Source organism: Erpetoichthys calabaricus, chromosome 5, assembly GCF_900747795.2.
Source record: "Erpetoichthys calabaricus chromosome 5, fErpCal1.3, whole genome shotgun sequence".
NCBI classification, from domain to species: domain Eukaryota; kingdom Metazoa; phylum Chordata; class Cladistia; order Polypteriformes; family Polypteridae; genus Erpetoichthys; species Erpetoichthys calabaricus.
The window spans coordinates 200,947,144-200,969,121 of record NC_041398.2 but is presented as its reverse complement, the minus strand read 5'-3'; the positions used below and the strand labels follow the sequence as shown (position 1 = coordinate 200,969,121).

At 37.3% G+C, this 21,978-nt stretch overlaps 1 protein-coding gene across 1 annotated transcript in view; it reads left to right on the top strand.

Annotated features, from left to right (window-relative positions):
- The window catches only part of haus1 (HAUS augmin-like complex, subunit 1), a 31,541-nt gene extending 12,424 nt beyond the window's left edge, over nucleotides 1–19,117 (top strand). The window contains exons 4-9 of the mRNA XM_028791186.2: nucleotides 435–569; nucleotides 8,002–8,125; nucleotides 9,059–9,124; nucleotides 9,256–9,327; nucleotides 17,418–17,465; nucleotides 17,565–19,117. Of these exons, the coding sequence (XP_028647019.2) occupies nucleotides 435–569; nucleotides 8,002–8,125; nucleotides 9,059–9,124; nucleotides 9,256–9,327; nucleotides 17,418–17,465; nucleotides 17,565–17,648 (529 nt within the window). The 3' untranslated portion in view covers nucleotides 17,649–19,117. The remainder of the gene's footprint in view (nucleotides 1–434; nucleotides 570–8,001; nucleotides 8,126–9,058; nucleotides 9,125–9,255; nucleotides 9,328–17,417; nucleotides 17,466–17,564) is intronic.
- Nucleotides 19,118–21,978: the final 2,861 nt, after the last annotated feature.

Below are 21,978 nucleotides of genomic sequence, written 5' to 3'. Positions count from 1 at the left end.
TTGAAATAAAAAAAAAAATCCTAAAATGCAAATATATACAATATAAACTACATGGGGTAAGTAACATATAAATAAAATCATTTGTAGTAGGGTATTCCCTTGAGAAATGAAATAATATATATGAAAATATTATTCCACATAGTGTATTTGTCATTTTATGTGCAGTCAAAGATCCAGCATCTGTTAAATTATTTAAGTAGATAATATTTTAAATATTTTATAAAGGCGGAGTGGTGGCTCTGAGGCTAGAGATCTGCAATAGCAATCGGAAGGTTGCCGGTTCGAATCCTTTAAATGCCAATAGGGACTCTGCTCTGTTGGGTCCTTGAGCAAGGCCCTTAACCTGCAATTGCTGAGCGCTTTGAGTAGTGAGAAAAACACTTTATAAATGTAAAGAATTATTATTATTATTAAACCTCATGTTTTCTTTGTAGTCTTATGGCTGCAATGGATGACCTGACAAATGAAGTTTGTGCAGCAGAAAGGAATAACCAAGAACTGGATCAACAGCTAACTCTCCTGAAGAAACAGATGACTACTGCTTTGGTACTGCACCGAAGTTTACAGGAGTAAGTAATGTTTTAAAAGACAGCTAATGTGATATCTAAGCTCTCTTATGTGTGAGAGAAAAAATATTAGTATACAAACATTTCAAACTTTTATTGGCATATTAGACTTTCAAAACATTAAGGACGAATACTTGCATTGTATCTGTTTAGACACAGACTGATGATGCATTTTCCCAAAGCGGGTGAAATAAATTTTACAATGGACAGAAAAGTTTACTGAATAAAGCAGAAAATTTATGGGTTAGATGCTTATATTTGTGGGAGATATGTCAAAATGATATTTCTTTATTAACAAGTAGTAGTACTGTGTGTATGAATATTATGAATAAGAGTTTTTCATATACTGTAGTGATAATCATATTCAGCAGTTGTGGTCCCATTAAAGGCAGAAATGACATACAGAACAGGTGATATGTGATTAAGAACTGATTGCAAAACATTAGAAAAAGAACAATTTGTTGTGTCAGAATGGGGCTACACATGGAGATTGAATGTATAGGTTAACTCTGTAGCTAGCTACAGATGTGGCTATTTGTTGTTATATAGAGTCATACAGATGCCAAATGGTGGAGAAGTAGTGTGGTTCTCCAAGTAAAAATAGTAGAGTTTTAAAACACACTGTATTTGACATTATGTGATGTCCTGTATTAGGGACATGTCTAGTATCCTGAAAGCAATATAAGGCATTATTAGAAAACCATCTCTTTAGAAGCACGGTCAGAAATAGGCTGAAACACACAACTAGCAGTACTTCTACTAAACACCTAATATAGAGCTGATTATCAGATGCAGAAATACTGCTTGATAAAGTAGTAAATGACTAAGGCACATCTTATAGAAGTAGTTTAAGAGATGGAACAATAGTATTACTGTTTTATAGCTGCTTAAGTAGCTAGTTACCACATAGCTACCAGTTAAACCTAATTAACAGCTAATAGTCTCTGCTGAGCATCACCTATTTAGATAAACAAGGGCCTAACATGCAGTATGTTACCCGAGTGTTATTCAGCAGTACGTACTGTGGAAAAAAGGTTGAAAAGCTAAATGGCTATATTACCACAGTGAATGGCCAACAATTTAAACGTTCCAATAGCTGCTATTACCTGTCCACTCTTTACTAAAAACAATAATATTTTAAGAGCAGTGAGTGACTTGTTAGAGCATGCAGACATTTACTTAAAAATGAGTTGTAATTGTGGATTCATATGTTAACTGCCTAAACTAAGTGACAAAACTTTTATTAATTCTAATTATTGATGGTAACTGGAAATGAGAATGGCATCAGTCAGGGTTTTTTTGTGACCTTAGATAGTTGAGGTTGGGAGCATGAGTGTGTGCTTGACATTAACTTTGGCAAATCTAGATTATCCTCCTGCTTTTGCCAAATCTGCTTCTTTAGGCAAATGGTCCTAAAATGAACTTAACGAACTGTACAACACATTACGGGAGATTCTGTTGCTGCGATCACCCAGGCAGTTACTTTTAGTTTTCCTAAGGTGAGATGGTCACTGAGGGTGTTTTTGAACAGCTTCTGCTGTCCACCCTGATTTCTGTGACCTTGAATAGATGAGAGTTCCACATTCTGATGTAGTGGCCCATTGAGCAGAGCTGAATTTGCACCTTTTGGCTTCACTGCCAGTCAACTTTGTATCCTAGTAAATGCGTCTAAGCATTTTCAGGTTGCAACTGTAGGTAGATTAGGTCTCCCCAGGAGAGACCTTACAGGAGAGTAGTCATGCAAGTGGCTTTGCAGATTATTATCTTAAATTCCTTCTGGAGTTCATTCTTCACAAATACCAAACGGCACAGTCAATGCAGTTCTGAATTTCTTGTTCAGTGGTTTTCTTAGACTTTTGAGATATGGGAAGTAGTTGATTTTCTTGCATTCTGTTGACTGGGTTTTGACATCTTAGGTGAGGACTTTTGACTTTCCAAGTGTTCAGGGACTCTTGTAGGCCTGCTGTAAGAATTGCAGATTTGTCTGGATTGCTTTTAGGGCATGGGCAAAAGTAGCATAGTCTATGCATGTTGGCGATATTGTCTTAGTCACTTTTGTCTTGGCCTTAAGGTGATGTAGGTTGAAGAGCAACTCATCACATTGGTTTTCCACTTCAATACCACTGTAGAGAAAGTGCAGAGATCAAAAGCAGAATAATATGGAGGCATATGTTGAAAAGAGGTGGTATTAAGGCGCAACCTTGCTTAACTGCTATTGGAATGAAAAAGGGATCTGTTAATCTCTGCTTAGGATAGTTGCAGTCATCTTGTGCAGTAGCATCTGAATAGTACTAAATTTGACAGGACACCATAGAATGGATCTTCCAGAGTGCTTTATGGTTAGTGGAGACAAAGGCCTTCATCAAACTTTTGTTGCACCTTCATTAATTTCTTTTGGATTTCAACATCTTTCTCGTCAAACCAGTTCTAATAATAATAATGTTTTATGTATGTAGCGCCTTTCATACACTCAAGGACACTTTACAATTCAATACAAACGTTAACATGACGGTAGAAATTAACATGAAAAAGAATAACACTCATTGAAAAGATGTGTTTTTAACAGGAGTTTGAAATTAATAATAGACTTTCCTCGCGAAGGCTGAGAGGGAGAGAATTCCAAATTTTAGGGGCTATCACTATGAAAGCTGGGCCACCCATAGTTATTAACCTGTATTTAGGTACAGTGAGTAAATGTAGCGTCCAATGATCGTAATGCACGGGGAGGAGTGTAAGGAAGCAGCAGCTCCGACAGATAATGAGGGGCTAATCCATGAAGGGCTTTAAAGGTGAGAAGGATAATTTTATATTTGATTCTTGAAGAAACTGGTAACCAATGTAAATCATAGAGGACAGGAGTGATGTGAGCAGATTTTTTTAGTGTGTGTAAGTAAACGAGCAGCAGAATTCTGAACATATTGTAATCTATTGATATATTTAGGCGGGAGGCCATAAAACAATGCATTGCAATAGTCCAGACAGGTAGTAATGAAATTGTGAATGAGTGTCTCAGTATCTTTCACACTGAGGAAAGATGCAGATGAGCAATGTTGCGAAGAAGAAAAAAGGCTGTCTGTACTACTAAGCTAATGTGTGATTGAAAAGTAAGAAGCTGATCAAAGATGACACCCAAATTACGGGCTGATGCTGAGGGTTGAACCAGGATCCCATCAATGTCAATTTTTAGTCCACGAAGGGTAGAGAGGACAGATTTGGTACCAACTAATAAGATTTCTGTTTTATTAGGACTGAGTTGTAAAAAAAATATCTGTCATCCAATGATTGATTTCCCGAATGCAGTCAGTCAGTGCAACAGGCGAAGATGTTGCAGTTGCATCAACGCTTGCATAAAGTTGTGTGTCATCGGCATAAAAGTGGAAGCACAGACCATACTGATGAATTATCTCACCTAATGGGAGCATATAGATGTTGAAGAGGACTGGACCGAGAAATGATCCTTGAGGGATAACTTGTGTGAATGAAGTAGTGGCAGATTTGTATTCCCTAATGAAGACGTAATACTGACGATCACTGAGGTATGATGTGAACCAAGAAAGAGCGGTACCAGAGATACCAATAGCTGAAAGTTGGGACAGTAAAATGTTATGGTTAAATGTATCAAACGCTGTGCTCAAGTCAAGAAGAACTAGAATAGCGGCCATCCCAGAATCTGTGGTTATAAGTAAGTCATTGACTACCTTAAGTAAAGCAGTTTCAGTGCTATGTAGGGCTCTAAATCCCAATTGAAAAGGCTCAAGCAGGTTATGCAAATTTAAATAATCATGGCGATGAGCTGCAACAACCTTTTCTAAGATCTTAGTCATAAATGGAAGATTAGAAATTGAGCGATAAAATTTGAGCTGTAAGGGATCTGAGCCAGGTTTTTTTAAAACAGGGGTTACAGCAGCAGTTTTTAAATCACTTGGAACAACACAGGTGCGGAAACTACAGTTGATAAAGTGAGAAATGGGGGCAGAACGTTTGTCAGTGCAAGCCTTAATCAGTAAAGTAGGGGCAGGATCTAGGTGGCAGGTGGATTGATTTAATTTAGATATTACTTCAGCAATATAAGTTGGTGTAGTGGGGTTAAATTTAGGTAAATAAACTATAGGTTTAGAAGTATAATCAGTTCACAGAGATGAGGAATGGTTAGTAGAGAAATTTTGATATATGGTCATAATTTTTGACTGAAAATAGTCTAAAAATAGATTACAGTGCTCAACAGAGAAATAAGGATTTTTAATAGCAAGTTGACAAAGTCTGTTAACTGTATTAAAAAGAGATCTAGGGTGACAAGTACCAAAGTCAATAAGAGTGGAATAGTACTTTGAACGTGCCGCCGATAAGGCACACCTGTATTCCTTCAGGTGTTCGGTGTAAGCCAAGGCGTGAACAGCCAGACCAGTCTTCTTCCAGAGTCTTTCCAAGCGGCGACCAGGTTGTTTCATGGTACGCAATTCTGCTGTAAACCATGGAGATGACCGGGTACTAGGAACAGCCAAGGATTTAATAGGGGCATAATGATCCAAAATTTGTGACAATGTGGAATTATATATAGATAAAATCTGCATAGGGCAAGACAACCCAGAAACAACATGGAGACAGGAAGCACCAACAGACATAGAGAAGGATAACTGATCAATGTTCTTGATATTATGATAGGTTATTTTAGACTTATTTTAGGGAGGGGATAAGTGAAGCTAAATTCAATCAGCTTGTGATCGGAGATACCAATAACAGTACCGGATGTACAGACATTCTGCAGACCAGTGGAACATACAAGATCCAGAATATGGTCCTTAGCATGGGATGAAAAACCAACATGCTGCACAAAACTGAAACAATCCAGTACTGAATGTAGCTCACAAGCAGATGGACAGTCAGAATCCACATGAATATTAAGGTCACCAAGTAAAATAACAGCAGTAGACATGCCACAGACAAGAGTGAGTATTTCAAAAGTTTAGAGAAAAAAATCCAGCTGAAGCTTAGGAGGTCTGTAGATTAATATAATGTGCAGCGAAGCCTTTCCAGTGATTTTAACAACCAGGTATTCAAAAGACGTAATGTTGTGAAAATCAACAGTGGTTACTTTAAGACAATCACGCTGAACCACCGCCAATCCACCACCTCTGCCCGTCAGACGGGGTTTAGACAGGTAACTGTAACCAGCGGGGGGGGGGGGGGGGTAAGCAGATTTAGTTGTAAGTAATCACCTGGGGCCTCATGCATAATGCCGTGTGTAGAATTCGAACTATAACATGATGTAAGCACAAAACCCGAAATGTGCTTACGCACAGAAAAATCCAGATGCAGGAATCTGTGCGTTCGCCAACTTCCGCGTTCTTCCGCTACATAAATCCCGCTCAGCATGGAAATAAACGCACGTGCACGCACCTGGTGTTCCGCCCCAACTCCTCCCAGAATTACGCCTCTTTGAATATGCAAATCAATATAAATAGCCCTTATGCCCAGCGTTCTGTGAAAAGGCAATGGCAAAAGTACGAAGAAAAATAGAAGAATTTCAGCAAATACCAAATGGAGGCAAAGAAAAACGTACTATTTGTTGGTTTAAACAGTAATATAATAAACAAAAGGAAGTTGATCGAGTGACATAGCGTGTCGGAGAAACTCGAAAGCTCAAGTTCACAAAGTCGCACAGTGCCTGAAATAAAAAAGAAGTTGTCACATATCAAAGTCGGCGTGAAAAGGCAACTCGTAGCCCACCGTCTGAGTGTCATATGAAAGCTTATTAGGGTACAGTGGAAAAAAAAGGCACACAGTGTGAAAAAAGCACGAAATGTCAACTTTAATCTCGAAATTTCCACTTTAATCACAGTTTATTTTGTCATTAAAGTAGAACATCATAAACTTCATCTTAAAATCGTTTAATTTACTAGTTTCTCAAATCCCATCGTAACTAAAGTAGCACGTTAAATGCTTTGTTGTGTATTTGATCTTATATGTGCTCTATGTGCCTGAATCACTACGTGCTCTTCCTCTGACAGGACACAGAATCCATTACATTCGTAATATTATAGCTCTGAATAATTAAAATACTGAGAAGTATATGTGATATCATTTTCATGATGATATGAGTTAAAGCATGTTATTAAACATGGAAACACGGTGGCGCAGTGATTGTTCATGTCTTACAGCAGGATGCTTGCTGCGCCATACGCAACCTTCAATGCAATGCTTTATTACAGAAGTACTGACTTTTTCAAACGTACTAACCCCCAATTCCTGTCCTTACTTTTCTTTCTCCAATTACCCAATCGCCACACAATCAGCTCTGTAATAGATGTTAAGCCATCTGTAAGCTTAGAACGTTGATTCTTCAAAACTTTTAAGGAACATCAAAATATCTTCGTAATGTTTAATTATTCTATCCATCTATCCTTCCAGTGTCGCGCCAGTCACAGCATGAATACAGCGCGAGGCAGGAACAAACCGTGAACGAAGCTCAAGCTCGCTAGTGCTGCGGCACCGTGTAGTTAAAGTTAGTTTTATCTGTATAATATAATCAACATATTTTGCTGCATTTCATCTTAAAAATGATATTGTCATCATATGTAAATACGCGCTTTTATAAAGTGGCTCAGGTTGTGCAATATTATAACTGTATCATAAGTACAATTACCTCACGGTAACTTGCAAGTACAAAAAGTTCTACAAGGAGCACTTGATGGACTGATTGAGTGCGTTTAGAGTTCTTGGGATGAAACTGTTTGTGAACCGTGAGGTCCGAACAGGAAAGGCTGTGAAGCGTTGGTCGGATGAGAGCAGTTCAAATAGTGAATGGCTGAGGCAGCGAATGCTTGATACTTTATACCCATAATTCTCTTTCCAATCGCTGTAGATCTGTGATTCACACTCAGATACAGTGATATAAATACTCCGAGTCGTGCAGTGAGAGTAATATGGAAAAAGATGATCCGCTGTGGCAACCCCTAACGGGAGCAGCTGACAGAAGAAGGCTAAAGCAGTTATGGTATTTAGAATAGTTTGACCATTCTGTGGACCATTATATTGTTACAGGTTAATTACAATCACATGCATTAAATTTATGAACGATATGCGGTTAATTTCAGTGTATTTGATAAAGCCGCTGCGGTGGGTTGGCACCCTGCCTGGGATTGGTTCCTGCCTTGTGCCCTGTGTTGGCTGGGATTGGCTCCAGCAGACCCCCGTGACCCTGTGTTCGGATTCAGCGGGTTGGAAAATGGATGGATAATGAACTAGGATGATGTTTAAATGTGGTTTAGGGTTGGATTTATGGAAGTCAGCTATTAAAGTTAGTTTTAAACCTAACAAAGTCTACCATCTTCTTGGGCTGCTGTATTTTGCTTATGTTGTAAAAACTGAAGTATAGATTTATTAGGAGTATTGTTAAATTAATTTGTATCTTTTTGGGTTATTCTTGCCTTTTTAGAGACCTTGGCAAGACTGAAGATGCTCAGGCCGTTGAAATGGCAAAAGCAGAAAATAGGCTGCAGAACATGGACTTTTTAAAAGCCAAATCAACTGATTTAATCCATAGAATACGGTCTTGTGAGGTTAGTGTTTAAATACTCAAAAGATCGCCTAATAACTACAGATGATTATGATATACTGTATGTCCATCTTCAGAGAACATCATCTTAATATTTTGTCATGCTTCAGTTAACAGTCCTTACAAGTAAAATGTTTTTATACCTCCAGATTTAAATAGTGCTAATCCAAGCTTGCAAGCGACATGTTTGTTTTTGTAAATGGTACTGCATTATAAATGTTCTGCTTTTTATTTCAGCATGATTTGGCATGATCTGTGGCAAGCTTTATTTTGTTAGAAATGCCAGTCAGCCAGTTGTAAAATTCAGCTATATTTAACACGCCTCATTTTTTTTTTAAGGTGCGTATTCAGCTTCACAGTGTAAAACAATCTGACGTAAAAGTCTATAGGGTTATCATAAATTGGATTCCAAAAATTTTTAAGTTAGTGCAGTGGGTTCAAAAACTTCCTATTTCTCCCACCTAACTTGATGGCATCTGTTGGATACAGAATATTTATGTACTTTTTGTTTTTAGGGCTATTGGAGCAGAGATTTTATAATCGGCTGCTATTAATGACATCAGCAACCATTGATAATCTTTTACTTCTTGCAGTAATTAAACCAAGATAAAAAAGAAAAGAAGAAATGTACACAGTATCATGAAAAATGTTTACAGTACATAATTGGATTTTTTCTTTTTGCGTTGGCATCTTTTTGTATAATGCCAGAAAACCTTTTTTTTATTACTGATTACTTTGTTTCCAAAGGTGCATAATATATAATGTTTTTCTGTTTTATTTGCATTACTAAAGTGCTTTGTGGTATGAGTACAGTATATGGTATTGTTTGTTATTATTCTTCTTCTAATTTCCAGTTTTTTGCCAATTTAAATAACTTCAATATCATCACCTGACTGAAATGTAAACATTTTTGTTTCTTTTTCTGTTTTTTCCACAGAAGAAGTTAAACACAAGTGGCATGGACAATTCCTTGTCACATCAGGCACTACTAAATTTGTCTGAGGTAAAAAGTTTCATGTTAATTTTGTAGTCCACTCGGGTATATTCTAGTCACTAAATGTAACTTACATAGTGTGTATTATGTTTGAGTGTATGTATGTAATATAATACTGTATATTTTATTCTTCCAAATAGAAATTGACCACGTTGAAGCAAGAGAATACATCTCTGAAAAAAAAGTTGGACTCCTATATGGATTTAACTCCGGTAAGAAACTTATTTCAGTTAACCTAGCTTCTATTTTGGAAAAAATTCTACTATTAAGCATTTTCTTTGTGAGCTGCATATTAGGAAAGTTTGTAATTTGTGGATGCCAACTTCTTTTTGATATGTGCAGTTTCATCTGTATTAAGAACAAGAAGTCATAATAACTAATATTTTGATTAACAAGAGAATCTTAATTCCATTTTTGTTTATTTCAAGGATTATAATCTTTTAAAGTTCTATCTTTATTAGATCCTCGTCAGCAAACAACCCTTATTATTAATTTTAGTGAAATGTCAGCACTTATACAAAACAATAAAGTAAAAGTCTGATTTATTATTCAACGAAAGTTTTTTTTTTTAAATCTTTTTCAACAAGTTTGCCATGTTAGTTTTGCAGCTAGAGCATCACAGCTAAAATTGCCAGCTGAAGCCAAAAGCCTGCTAGCTTTTAAACCAAAAGCAGAAGAAGCTCTGTAGCATTTCAAAGAATTTCCATATCATATTGAGAAAAAAAACTGTTTATATAAAATAAACTTGTATTAAGAGAAGGAGCTCATTAGAATGACTATAACTTATTTAATGTAATAATCCTAACAATATGCAAGATACTGTATGTATAGTGGAAACTTTTATGCATTAGTGCATATTGAGTTAAAGTATTCAAACAGTACTTATGTCGCCATAATGTTTTCTTTGAGCTGAAGTTGATGTCATTTGTGGTTCAGTTACGCATGCTTCTGAGAACATATAAGCACCAAGAGTGTTTTTTAATTCCTCATCTGCCAAGCTGTACATTGAGGATGAACAGCATTCTTGAAGTGCCTTACTGTATGTGACCTTCAAAGAGAAGGACAATGACTGCTGTCTGTTACACTTATAATACATAATTTTCATTCATCTTTGAATAGTGATGTATTTGCTGCAATTAAAAATTGTTTAAAAGGCATGATTTAACTACATTTGCCTCATTTATTTGAAATAATGTAATATTGAATATATACATGCTTATAATAATAAAAAAACTTAAGATAAGTTGAGGCAAACTACTAAAATAGGTGAGAAATTCTTGTATTTTGTCATTTTCTGTACTTAATAGTTTAAAGTATGAATAAAGATTATTTTGCATTATAACAATGGCATTACCAAATAAACTTTATCTGTATTTTATTGTACTTTAATTAGGCTGTTGATTCTTGATTTTGTATTTTAAAGTTGTTTTTTGGGCCTTTCAATAATAGTAAGAAAAATTAAAGTTACATTATTTAATAGATACCAAAGTCTTGCTATACAACTGTCATTTTTATGTATATACATTAAACTTAATGAATTTACTAAAATTGAAATGGTGAAATATGACACATACTGTAATACATTACCTATAGAAAGAATTCTCCCCATGAAAGTTCTCACATTTTCTTGTTACACAACATTGAAATCAGGGGATTTAGTTAGTTGATACATATCAACAGATTTTTTAAATGTTTAAGTGAAAACAGATCTCTGAAATTTGGTCTAAACTAATCTATTCTCTCTATATCTAATATATATATATATATATATATATATATATATATATATATATATATATATATATATAGTGGAACCTCGCTTTGCGAGTAACTTGGTTTACAAGTGTTTTCAAGACGAACTAAAATTTTTAATAAGTTTTGACTTGACAAACGAGCGAGGTCTTGCAATATGAGTAGTATGTATACGCTTTGTCTGCTGAGCGTCATGTGATCACAACTGAGCTGAAGGTTCTTCTCTCTCTCTCTCTCTCTCTCTCGCTGCGGGATTGTGGGCAATCGTCTCCTATTCTCCATATGAGTCCGCGTGCCTCACTCATATAGTCAACATTCGTACGAGTGTTTACTACAGCATTGTGACTGTGTGTGCGTGTGTGCTGTGACGTGCGAGTCCCCGTCTTGCACCCCAAAACATGAAGCTGAGTCTCAGTACTTTAGCAACACCAGCTTTATTCAGCTTGAAACAGCAACAGTGCAGTTATTTATTGTAGCAGGATCTGCCACTCTCATATACACAGACACGGCAGTCAGGCAGGGTCGTGGCCAAGTAGTATTGTGCCCTGCGCATTTGTAATGTTCCTTGCATCACCCATCGACATCAGGCGCTTATAGCATGTCCACGATCTTTTCGGATTCGCTTTTACGGCAAACTGCTACAGCACTGGGAGACTGCAATTGCTTTGTGACGCTCTTCCGCATGTCGTTCCATTGGGTGGAATCCCACAAGAGTTTAGAAACTCTCTCACACCAGCCATGATTCTTTTCAAAGGTAAAGTGCAGGTTAATTTGTTTTATGTATTTTTACTTTATATTTTGTATTAATCATTTTTATATGAATCGTTTCACAACCCAAAACTAATCATCTGAGTTTCCATTATTTGTTATGGGGAAATTCACTTTGATATACGAGTGCTTTGGACTGAGAGCATGTTTCCGGAACAAATTATGCTCGCAAACTGAGGTTCCACTGTATGTGTATGTGTGTGTGTATATTTTATATATAGGCAGCCCCAGACTGTAGGTTTGTACTTAAGTTGAATTTGTATGTAAGTCGGAACAGGTACATTACTTTAATAAATGTTATTGTTGACCGACTGTAACCAAGTGCTCTGCCAATGAATGATGGAGTTTCGCCTCTTTCTGACCTTTTTATTATTTCTACTTTCAATGGTGATGGTTTTTCTCTTCTTTACTGTAGCACCAGCAGTTGCATCAGATTTGTGTTTCAGAGACATTCTTGAAGGGTGAAGACAAAAGGTTAAGATGAGCTCTTCTGTACAGCACTGTACACGCTATCACAGCAGATTAGGCACCAGTCGCCAACACGTCTGATGTATAGGGTGGTCCAGATCTAATTATGCAATTTTCATTACGCTATAACTTGTTCAGTTTATTACATAGAAAATCACCTGAAAAATCCTGGACCATCAAAAAGTGTGCGAACTAACGACATGAAGAATCATCTTCTCGTCGAACTGGAATCGTCCCCGCATAAATCAAAGTCATCCAGATGATCTGGATCTGCAAAATTAGATCTGGACCACCCTGTACTGACAAGAGACCACTTCCTGCTATGTGCGTAACAGTACAAGCAAGCTTGCTTTTGAGAATGAATGGGGGCAGCGAGGGGCGGTTCATCACCAGCCCACATCAGTCACCTCCCCTACAGTATGCTGCCTGCAGTGTCCGCTGCACCACTGCCCCCATTCAACACGCAGCCATCTGCGGCACACTACAATGCTGCCTTCCCGTTCACCCTCAATGGCCTCCGTTCAGCCACAACAGGGTCACCACTTGCAGCATTACCAGCTCCACACCTAGAACAAACGGAGCAGCCGTGTGTGGTGGGCAGGCAGTGAAACCGCTTGCTGCCGGGAGCCGCCCGACGGACACTACGCTGCGCGAGCCGCGAAATCGACCCTCTCCAGCCTCCGTCCAGCCACCGCTTGCAGCGTCCCCAGGCCGAAGATGACAGAGCGGCAGTTACTGAGGCGCATGTGTCGCAGCTGCGGCCCCGTTTGTATGTTGTAGGTCGGATGTCCGTAACCTGGGGACTACCTGAATGTATGTATGTATGTGTAAGGACTCTTTTGTGACGCTTTAAATTGGGCTTCTTTTAAAACCTACATATATATGTTTGATAAATTCTGAAAAGAAAGACTCCAAACTTTAATGTGATGTTGTTAGATTTTTCAGATTCTTAAATTCCGTTTTTAAATTATGAAGTAAAACAATATCAAGAACTCGTGTCTCGTGAGACGAGACTTTGCGCCAACAGATTTAACCATGCCCGGGGCCGGAAATAAAAACGAAGAGTAGATGACAAAGACCACTGCTGTACAGGCTTTTAAATGTTCGAAGTGCTGCGGAATGGCAGCAGCAAGAAGCCAGCAGCTGATCGAGCAAAGAGGAGGTAAAAAAAAAAAAAAAAAACGTATTTGTTTCCCATTGTATCACTGTTTGAAGAGGGTGTTTCAGAGGAGCGACCGCGTCTCCTTGGGGTGCGTTCAGCCCCCCTCTTCACAACACGAGTGGCAGGGACACGAAGTGGCTGGCGTGTAGCGCGGGCCATGGGGGTTGGCAAGCGAAGTGAGCAGGGGTAAGCCCCATAATTACAAGAATAAAACACAAAATAATTGATTTACGCAAGTTTTCACCCTCCTTACTATGACACACCTAAATATAGACTTGTGAGGCCAATTGGTTTTATTAGATTAAATTAAATAACTTTATTAATCCCATGTGGAAATTCAGAGATTTCAACATCATATTATTAGTTAAATTGCAGTCAAAGGGTTTCATTTGATTGTAGTCTAAATGCATCTGTACCTGGAAGGTTCCACTTGTAGTTAGTCAGTATTGGACTAACCGTGAAAAGGTGATTGAAAAGCACAAGTCAGGGGATGGATACAAGAAAATATCTGAATCACTTAATATCTCTTATAGTCCAGTTTAATTGATCATTAGGAAATGGAAAGAGTGTGAGAGGTCAGGTTTGGAAGCATGCACCAGTACAGTGCATTGCCATATCCACCACACAATGAAACAATTCGGGATCCTGGTTGGCAACCCACCAGGCAGACGCACTGTCCAGTCCCACCACCTGGAAATAACTGTATATCTGCTGCAGCCAGATATTAGGTGGGTGTCCCTTTGGCCTGGTCCATCCACCCGGGTCCTCAACAATGAGGATCCTGTGAGCCTGATCACCGTTGGGGAATCATGCCACATGGCCGTAGTGGCGTAACTGACTCTTCCTCACAATGCAGGTAATGTGCCTCATTGGGGACTCCACGATCAACCGCTTGTTCCTCACAAAGGCAGACCAGCGGTGCCCAAAGATTTTCCGAAGATACATAGTACCAAAAGAGTCCAGTGTTCGTCTCAGGCCACTGGATAGGGTCCATATCTCACAACCATATAGCAAAACAGGACTCTAAAGACCTGGACCTTTGTCCCTTTCCCAAAGAATTCAGGAGCGACACACACCCTTTTCCAGGATCCCAATCCGTCTAATGACTTCATAGGAAGAGTCACCAGAGACATGAATGTAAACCTCTCAAAAAGGTTTGCATTCTCCCCACAGATGGACACACTGCTGATGGCAGTGCTCAAGAGGTCATTAAAGGCCTGGATCTTGTTTTTTATCCAGGATACTTGCAAGGCCGGACACTCAAACAGCTCATTCACTCTCTCGAGACCCCCATTCAGAGCCTCCTTTGACTACTCAAATATTATAGCATCGTCGGCAAAGTCAAAATCAGTTAATTTTTCTGCACCAACAGATGCCCCACAGCTGCTGGACCCCACAAACCTATCCAAAACCCAGTCCATGCAAGCACTGAGCAGTGTAGGAGCAAGAACACACCCCTGACAAACCCCAGAATCAATTGGGGGAAAAAATGCAGAGGTTCTGCCTCCAATCTGCACAGTACCGGTGTACAGGCCAGCATGATATCCAGCAACTTTGGGGGGATCCCACAAAGTCTCAGGATGTCCCTCAGGGCAGCTCAATCAAGTGAGGTGAACACTTTACAAAAATCAAAAAAGGCTGCAAAGAAACTCTGCTGATATTCACTTTTGCGCTCCATGAGAACCCTTAGTGCTAGGATGCAGTTGATGGTAGTAGACTTCTAAGGCGTAAAACTAGACTGCTCCATTTGCATGTAGGTGAGCAAGTGATCACAGATCCTATTGAGGGTGACCCTAGCAAAGATCTTACCCGGCACTGACAGCAGTGTTATTGCCGCAATCCAGGCATTCACCCTTTCCTTTCCAGATAGGGAAGACATGTCCCTTTTTCCAGTCAGTTGGGATGATGCCCATCTCCCAAATTCAGGTGAATATTGCTTGGATTGAAAGGAGGACAGAATTACCATCAGCCTGGAGAAGTTCACCCCGGATACCACAGATCCCCTGCAGCCTTCCCTAAAGAGTATGACACAGCTGTGAATCAGCCTAGAGCAGACTGTCCACAATAACTGAGTGGTTGTGTTAGAGAAAGATCAGAGAGGGAGGCCACAAAGAGACCTATTACAATTCTGAAGCAGTTGCAAGCTACAGTGGCTGTGCAAACTATAAATGTTGCCGGGTGCTTCACCATTTACAGGTTTATGAGAGAATGGCAAAGAGAAAGCCAATGTTAGAAAAAATGCACAAAACATCTATGCACATAACAAATAGGTTAGAATTTGCCAGAAGGTATGTTAGAGACTCTGTTGTTGGTTGGAAGAAGGTCCTATAGTCTGGTAAGAGAGAGAACTTTGGCTTTTGGCAATCAAATTAAATTCTACATTTGACATAAGCCAAATACTGCATATTATCATATATGCATCATCCCCATCTTGAAGCATGGTGGTGCAGCATCATTGTGTTACTGTTAATGTCCAGAAATGGACGAGTCAAAGTCTAGATCTCAATTCGGTTGAGAATTTTTGACTGGACTAGGCTGGAAAAAGGCTGTTCACTCACAATCCCAGTGCAAGCTGACAGGGCTGGAGTACCATTGCAAAGAATAGAGGACAATTAGTGTTGAGATGCCAAAAGCTGATTGAGAGACCTTTCCACACCAACTCAAGGCTGTAATGGCACCCAAAGATGCATCAACTAGATACTGACTTAAAGATGTGGAAGACTTGCGTGACCAATTATTTAGAATTTTATAATTAATGTCTAAGTGATATAAATTAAACAGTTTTTCTTTCTTATGATCAGTATTAGAAAATTCAAATTAAATGCACTGTGATACAGTGTTGTATAACAATAAATTGTGAAAACTTCCAAAGGAGTGAATACTTTATTCTATAGACACTGTGTTTAGGTTTTGTCATTAAAATCGGCCATGTTTATTCTTTTGCTTTTTTGGGTGTGTATTGCCAGTTTGTTTGGTAAAAGTAACATTTTAGTGTAATATGTTGTCATCTGATTTGCTTTCTGCATTTTTCAGTAATGTTGGTGTCTATTACACTAATTGAACTGAGTGTTGGTTGTTGTAAGCAATTTGCCTTCCCAGTCTCGAAACAGGCATGCTTGCATATATGTCTTCCCAGTACATCAGTTCTGCCTTGGTTCAAATGAAACGTTTTCTAGTAGTACACATCCAGTCTATTTCAGAAGGCAAATTAATGCCATTGTCTTAAAACCAGATTTCAGCCAAAACTTCAACCTAAAACAGATCTATTATGTACTGTATTCAGTTTAATGAAAATTAGACCTCCTTGCCTCTTCCGCTTTAAGCTTTTATCTGTAATTGATTATAAATTTGTAGTGATGGGTGTGTGTGTCAAGGAGGGAGCACTAGGTTCAGGGTGGACCAGGTTCAATCTTGGGAGCTGCATTGTGGAAGGATGGTCTGCTTACAGTACCGTTCAATCACAATGGCAACAAAATAACCACAACAACATAAATGAATCACACACTTGGCCTCTGCCAGGAGAGACAAGAGATAACTGCAGCATTTAGCTGAGGTGTTTGCAGTTCTTCTCTAGGTGATGTCTTAGCCAGCTGACTTTCAATGGGTGGAAGGCTGCAGAGGGTCATAATTCAAAAGTCTCAGGGTTGAAAAGTTCAGTGATTGTGGTGTTCTAACATGTCTATGGTTTATTAGTTATGCATTCCCAAATGCTAGGGTTTGGCAATACATTTCATAACTTTAAGTAATACTGTTTTGGCACAATTAGACACTCTGTGTTTAACTAGGAGTTTCGGCCCAAACCTCCCATACTATGAAGGACCTTAACAGCATTTCTCATGGCAGATCCCAAAAAATATTTTCTCACAGTGTAATGATGAAACCCTAAGCAAAAATGTATACTGTAATTAAAAGGAAACTTAAGCAATGTAGCAAAATGATAATAAGCACAAAAGGCACATGAAAGAATGACATCTCTTCAGCAGCTTACACAGTATTAATTCATTGCTTATTGAATACATGGACCACAGTGACAAACTGAAAAATTGAGCTTCATGGCCGCATACATGGTGCATTTTTGTTAAGTCCTAATACTCTAAAATGTGTTTTGCCCAAAATTTGGACAGATTGTTACTATTCATGTTTTGATTTTAGAATCCTTCGCTTGCACAAGTGAAAATTGAAGAGGCAAAGAGAGAATTGGTATGTATTTGCTCTCCCCATTTTTACATTATAGAATGTTTAAGGAGTACTGAATATATTTGTCTAAAAATCTAATTGTTTTGTGTTTTTCTGTTTAAGGCTTCAATTGATGCTGATCTTACAATGAAGGTGGATATGATGGAAATGTTTTTACCTGAGCAGCACAAGAGGAGCATGTTTTAAAGATTTTTATTAGACATCTAAATTTAGTGACTTTATAAATAAGGTCAGATGAGAAGCCATTACAGTCGCTCAAAAGTCAGTAGTAACAAATATTTTGATTTAATATTTATAATTCATTGTAAGAATATGTATGTTGTATATTCTGGTTCATATAATACAGTACTTCATTTTTAATTTTGTCCATAGTCATTTGAAGATGCTGTTTATTGGGCTGGGTATTAAATATCAGATACAAATTTCATTTTTTTCCCCAAGTTTATTTCATTATACCTCAAAATCTTTGTAATGTCATCTCCATATTGCACTGTTTTATAATTGGCCCAATAAGCATCTTCATTAGTTTCACATGTTTGCACTCTTTCACCATTAAAATACGTAATTTGGCCAATCAAGGGGTTCATCATTAGTTGACAAGCTTAAAGCTCCTCAATCCCAAATACTTTTATGTTTTGTTAATTGGAAACTGGCATCATAGTGCTAGTAGTGTAACTGAAGAAAATATAAAACTGGTTTGGGACCACCATTAAATATATAAAAAAAGAAGGAAATATTAATTTCAAATTATGGATCATTATTAAAGTCCCTTAGATGGATATATTGACAGTAATATGTGTGATTATGTATGGACTTTAATAAACAAAATTGAGAACTTAAGTTGGAATATTCCATAAATTAATAAATTACAGTAACATATTTCTACTGCATCTTCACTCCTATAAGTACACTTCAAAATATTGTTTTTGTGATAGATAGCATTAGGCACTTGCTTTGAAATTTTCAATTTTTTGACGATAAGAGTGAAATGCTCTTAAAAATAAAACTAGCTGAGTGATTAATATTTTGAAGAATGAAAAAAAACTTTATCAGAAAGATGGCCATTTTGAACATTTGACATGGCAGCAACACTCTTTTTAATACACTGAATGATTGTTTTTTCTTCCATACATTACTGCAGGATTGATATATGCAAATACTCCACTAAAAGTGCTCACATCTTTGAAAGATGCCTTATTGTAACAATGTTGTGGCATGTTGTCAACAGATAATTTTGTTTATTGGAATTACATGAATTTAGAGATCGTATTCTGCAGTTTATGGGCACATCTCATACGTAATGGGTTCAACATGAACATATGCTATGTGGTAACATGCTTGAGTTCTTACTGTGTATTTCTTTTGTTTCCTTATTAGTGAAGCAAAAAAAATTGAGGTATGCAAGCTACATTTGATATGTTGGCAAAAATATAAAATAATCAAGTGTCATATATGCTTAATTTTTAATTGTACAGTATATGCTATGTTATTTTGCACTGTCAGTATTAGAATTATTTTTAGCTTTGGAGGTTTTAATAACTAATGAAATTCTGAATTAAATTAAAATTAGTAATACCATGTATGTTGTAGCACTAAAATTATGAATTTGTTACATGTATTCATTCAGTGAATTTATTCATGCATGTTTAAACCATTGTTTTCTGAATTCTTATAAGAAATTGACTTAACATTTTCAAGTCTGTAGAATGTCCGTGTCTTTTAGTTTTATTGAAAAAAATAAATTAATAAATGCTATTCTTGGATAATTACCTAACAGTGTTGTTCATACTGTTTCTGTTTTCATTTTGAAACCGTTAGTCAAAAATGATAATGCCTAATAATGTGACCCTTTCTTCTCTTTGACATTCAGAATCCTGTTGCTTTGACTGCACAGGAATCTATTTTCTCCTTTCTCTTTAGATTTCAATTAATCGCTTAGTAAAATTTAAAATTCTTTTTTTTTTCTTTTTTTCTTACTAACCAAAAGCTGCCTAATCATGAATCTCATAACAAGGGAGCCAACAGCTAGTCAGCTAAGTGGTACTATTTACAGTACATGCGTGTGTATATATTTATCATTTACATTTGTATGTATAATCATCAATAAGTTGCTTCTTTTCATAAGATACTGTGAAAACAAAGGAAAAAAAACTAAATGGTTCTAATCCTACTTGGTCGTTTGTGTTGAATTTCCCAAAAAATTTGAATAAAAGTTGGATGGAATTTCTGACATAGTAGAACGAAAAAAACTTCAAAGAGATTAACCATTTAAATGTCATGTTTGCGTGGTGGATTCTAATTAAGAATTTACTTGAAAAGCTGCAGCCACAGCAACTTTGTAAGAATGGAGTTGCCCATCCCAATGCATAGGAAGGGTCAATAAATTTTCAAATTAAATGTTATCTCCTCATTGTTTAGATTAATTAAAGATTTTACAGTTAAATTTGAACTCCTGAATAGTTTCATGTGTCTGCTTTAATTTGTGAGCATACATGCACACATATACAGTATACATTCATACAGTACGTTCAGAAAGTATTCAGACCACTTCACTTTCTGTATACTTTGTGTTGTAGATTTAATTTTAAATGGATAAATTTCCATTTTTACTCGTCCATCTATGCTCAGTAACCCATAATAACAAACTGAACACGTTTTTAGAAATGTTTACAGATTTATTACAAGTTAAAACTGAAATCTGTCACTCATATAAGTATTCAGATCCTTAATTCAGTACTTTATAGAAGCCCCTTATGCAGCCATTACAGCTTCGAGTCTTCTTGGGTAAGTCTCTACAAGCTTTGTACCCTGCAGTTTGTTTCATTCTTCCTGGCAGATCCTCTCAAGATCCATTAAATTGGTTGAGAAGAGTCTGTAAACTGTCACCTTCAGGTCTCTCCACAGTTGATCTTTGGTGAACAAGTTTGGGCTTTGGCTGGATCACTCAAGGACAATCACAGACTTGTCCCAAAGCCACGCCAGCATTGTCTTGGCTATATAGTTCAGGTCATTGTCATGCTGAAAGTTAAACCTTCACCCGACTCTGGAGCAGGTTTTCTTCAAGAGCCTCTGTGTATTTATCAATTTTAGATAAAATCTACAACACAAGTGTGTTGAAAGTGAAGGGGTCTGAATACTTTCTGAATCCACTGTATTTGGACAAAATAAGTAAATTCTTCAGCACAGATCAAGTTTGGTCATGTAAAGCAACCAATATTCTATATAGTTTAATAGTCTATAAAAGCATTTGATTAGTTAATAAAGGGTCATTTCTTCCTGTACTTTGTGGTTACAGCTGATTGCCACGGGTATAGAGAAGGTTTTGACATTACGTGGCAGTTATTAATGTGTGGTGTTGCATAAAGCCTTCAGATTATATTTTCTTAAACCAGTGTGGAAAGTTGAGAGCTGCATATATCAGAGAAAATACATTTTTAATACTGAATTAAAAGAAATAGTGACTGAAAGCCATACTGTGGCTGTGAATACCGTGCATAATCAACAATTTGGAATATACTGAAAATATAAGAAGCTGATTAAGAAGTGGCAATATTTTAGAATACCTGGCAGATGCTAATGATATATGACACTCATCATAAGGAGAGAGGAAGCCTTTAGAAAGGCAACGATCAGGCTAACCCTTTAAACATTCAGACAGTTAGAGGGCAGTCAAGGCGATGTTGCCTTTCACTTGTAATTGAAAGGTTGGGGTACAAGGCCACCGGAGGACTTCAAAAGGAGCCATAGCTTGGTGTCCATGTTGTAAAATTATGTCTGAACCTAAAACTTGGAAAGGGATTAAAGCTGCCTTAAGCAGAATATGGCTATTAAGTAAGCTGAGGTAAGGATTCAGCTGGTGAGAGTAAAAGGGCCAGAACAGACAGTTTATTAGTAGAGGAGCTTTGGGGGGTCCTGGGGGATCTTGGAGGTAAAACAGTCAGGGAAACCTGTACAAGTAGACCTGAAAGTGCTCCATATTGTAATGTTTCATTCCTTTTTTTTAATTCCCATTTTGTAGAAAACATTACAGAACATCTTACACTTACATATATGTAAGTTTGTTACAGAACAGCAGGGCATACAATAAACAATATTTTATATACCGTAATATTCAGTTTCAACACCAACACCCTCCTCAACCCATCTAGAGAGCTATGAAATAGGACTAATCATTGTGTTGTTCTGACTCAAAGGGTTGACAGAGAATCAGCATGCTGACTTAAGGGCAACATTAATAAATTCTTGCTAAATTTTAAAGAAGCTTTGAATAGTTCTTCAAATGTTTTTATTTATTTTTTCCCATTTTCAGTAGGACACCTTTTCCCCCAAAGCATCAAGTGTAAGATATCAGAATAGATTTTTCATTATGCAGTACTATAATGACTGGTGATACTCTGGACACTGTTAGAAGTGGATTTGGAGTACAGTATTAGTGCATTCAGTATTGTCTGACAAGAAAGCAAAAGATTTATTAACCTTCACTGTAAATAATTTATCATTCCACTTGGTGCATATG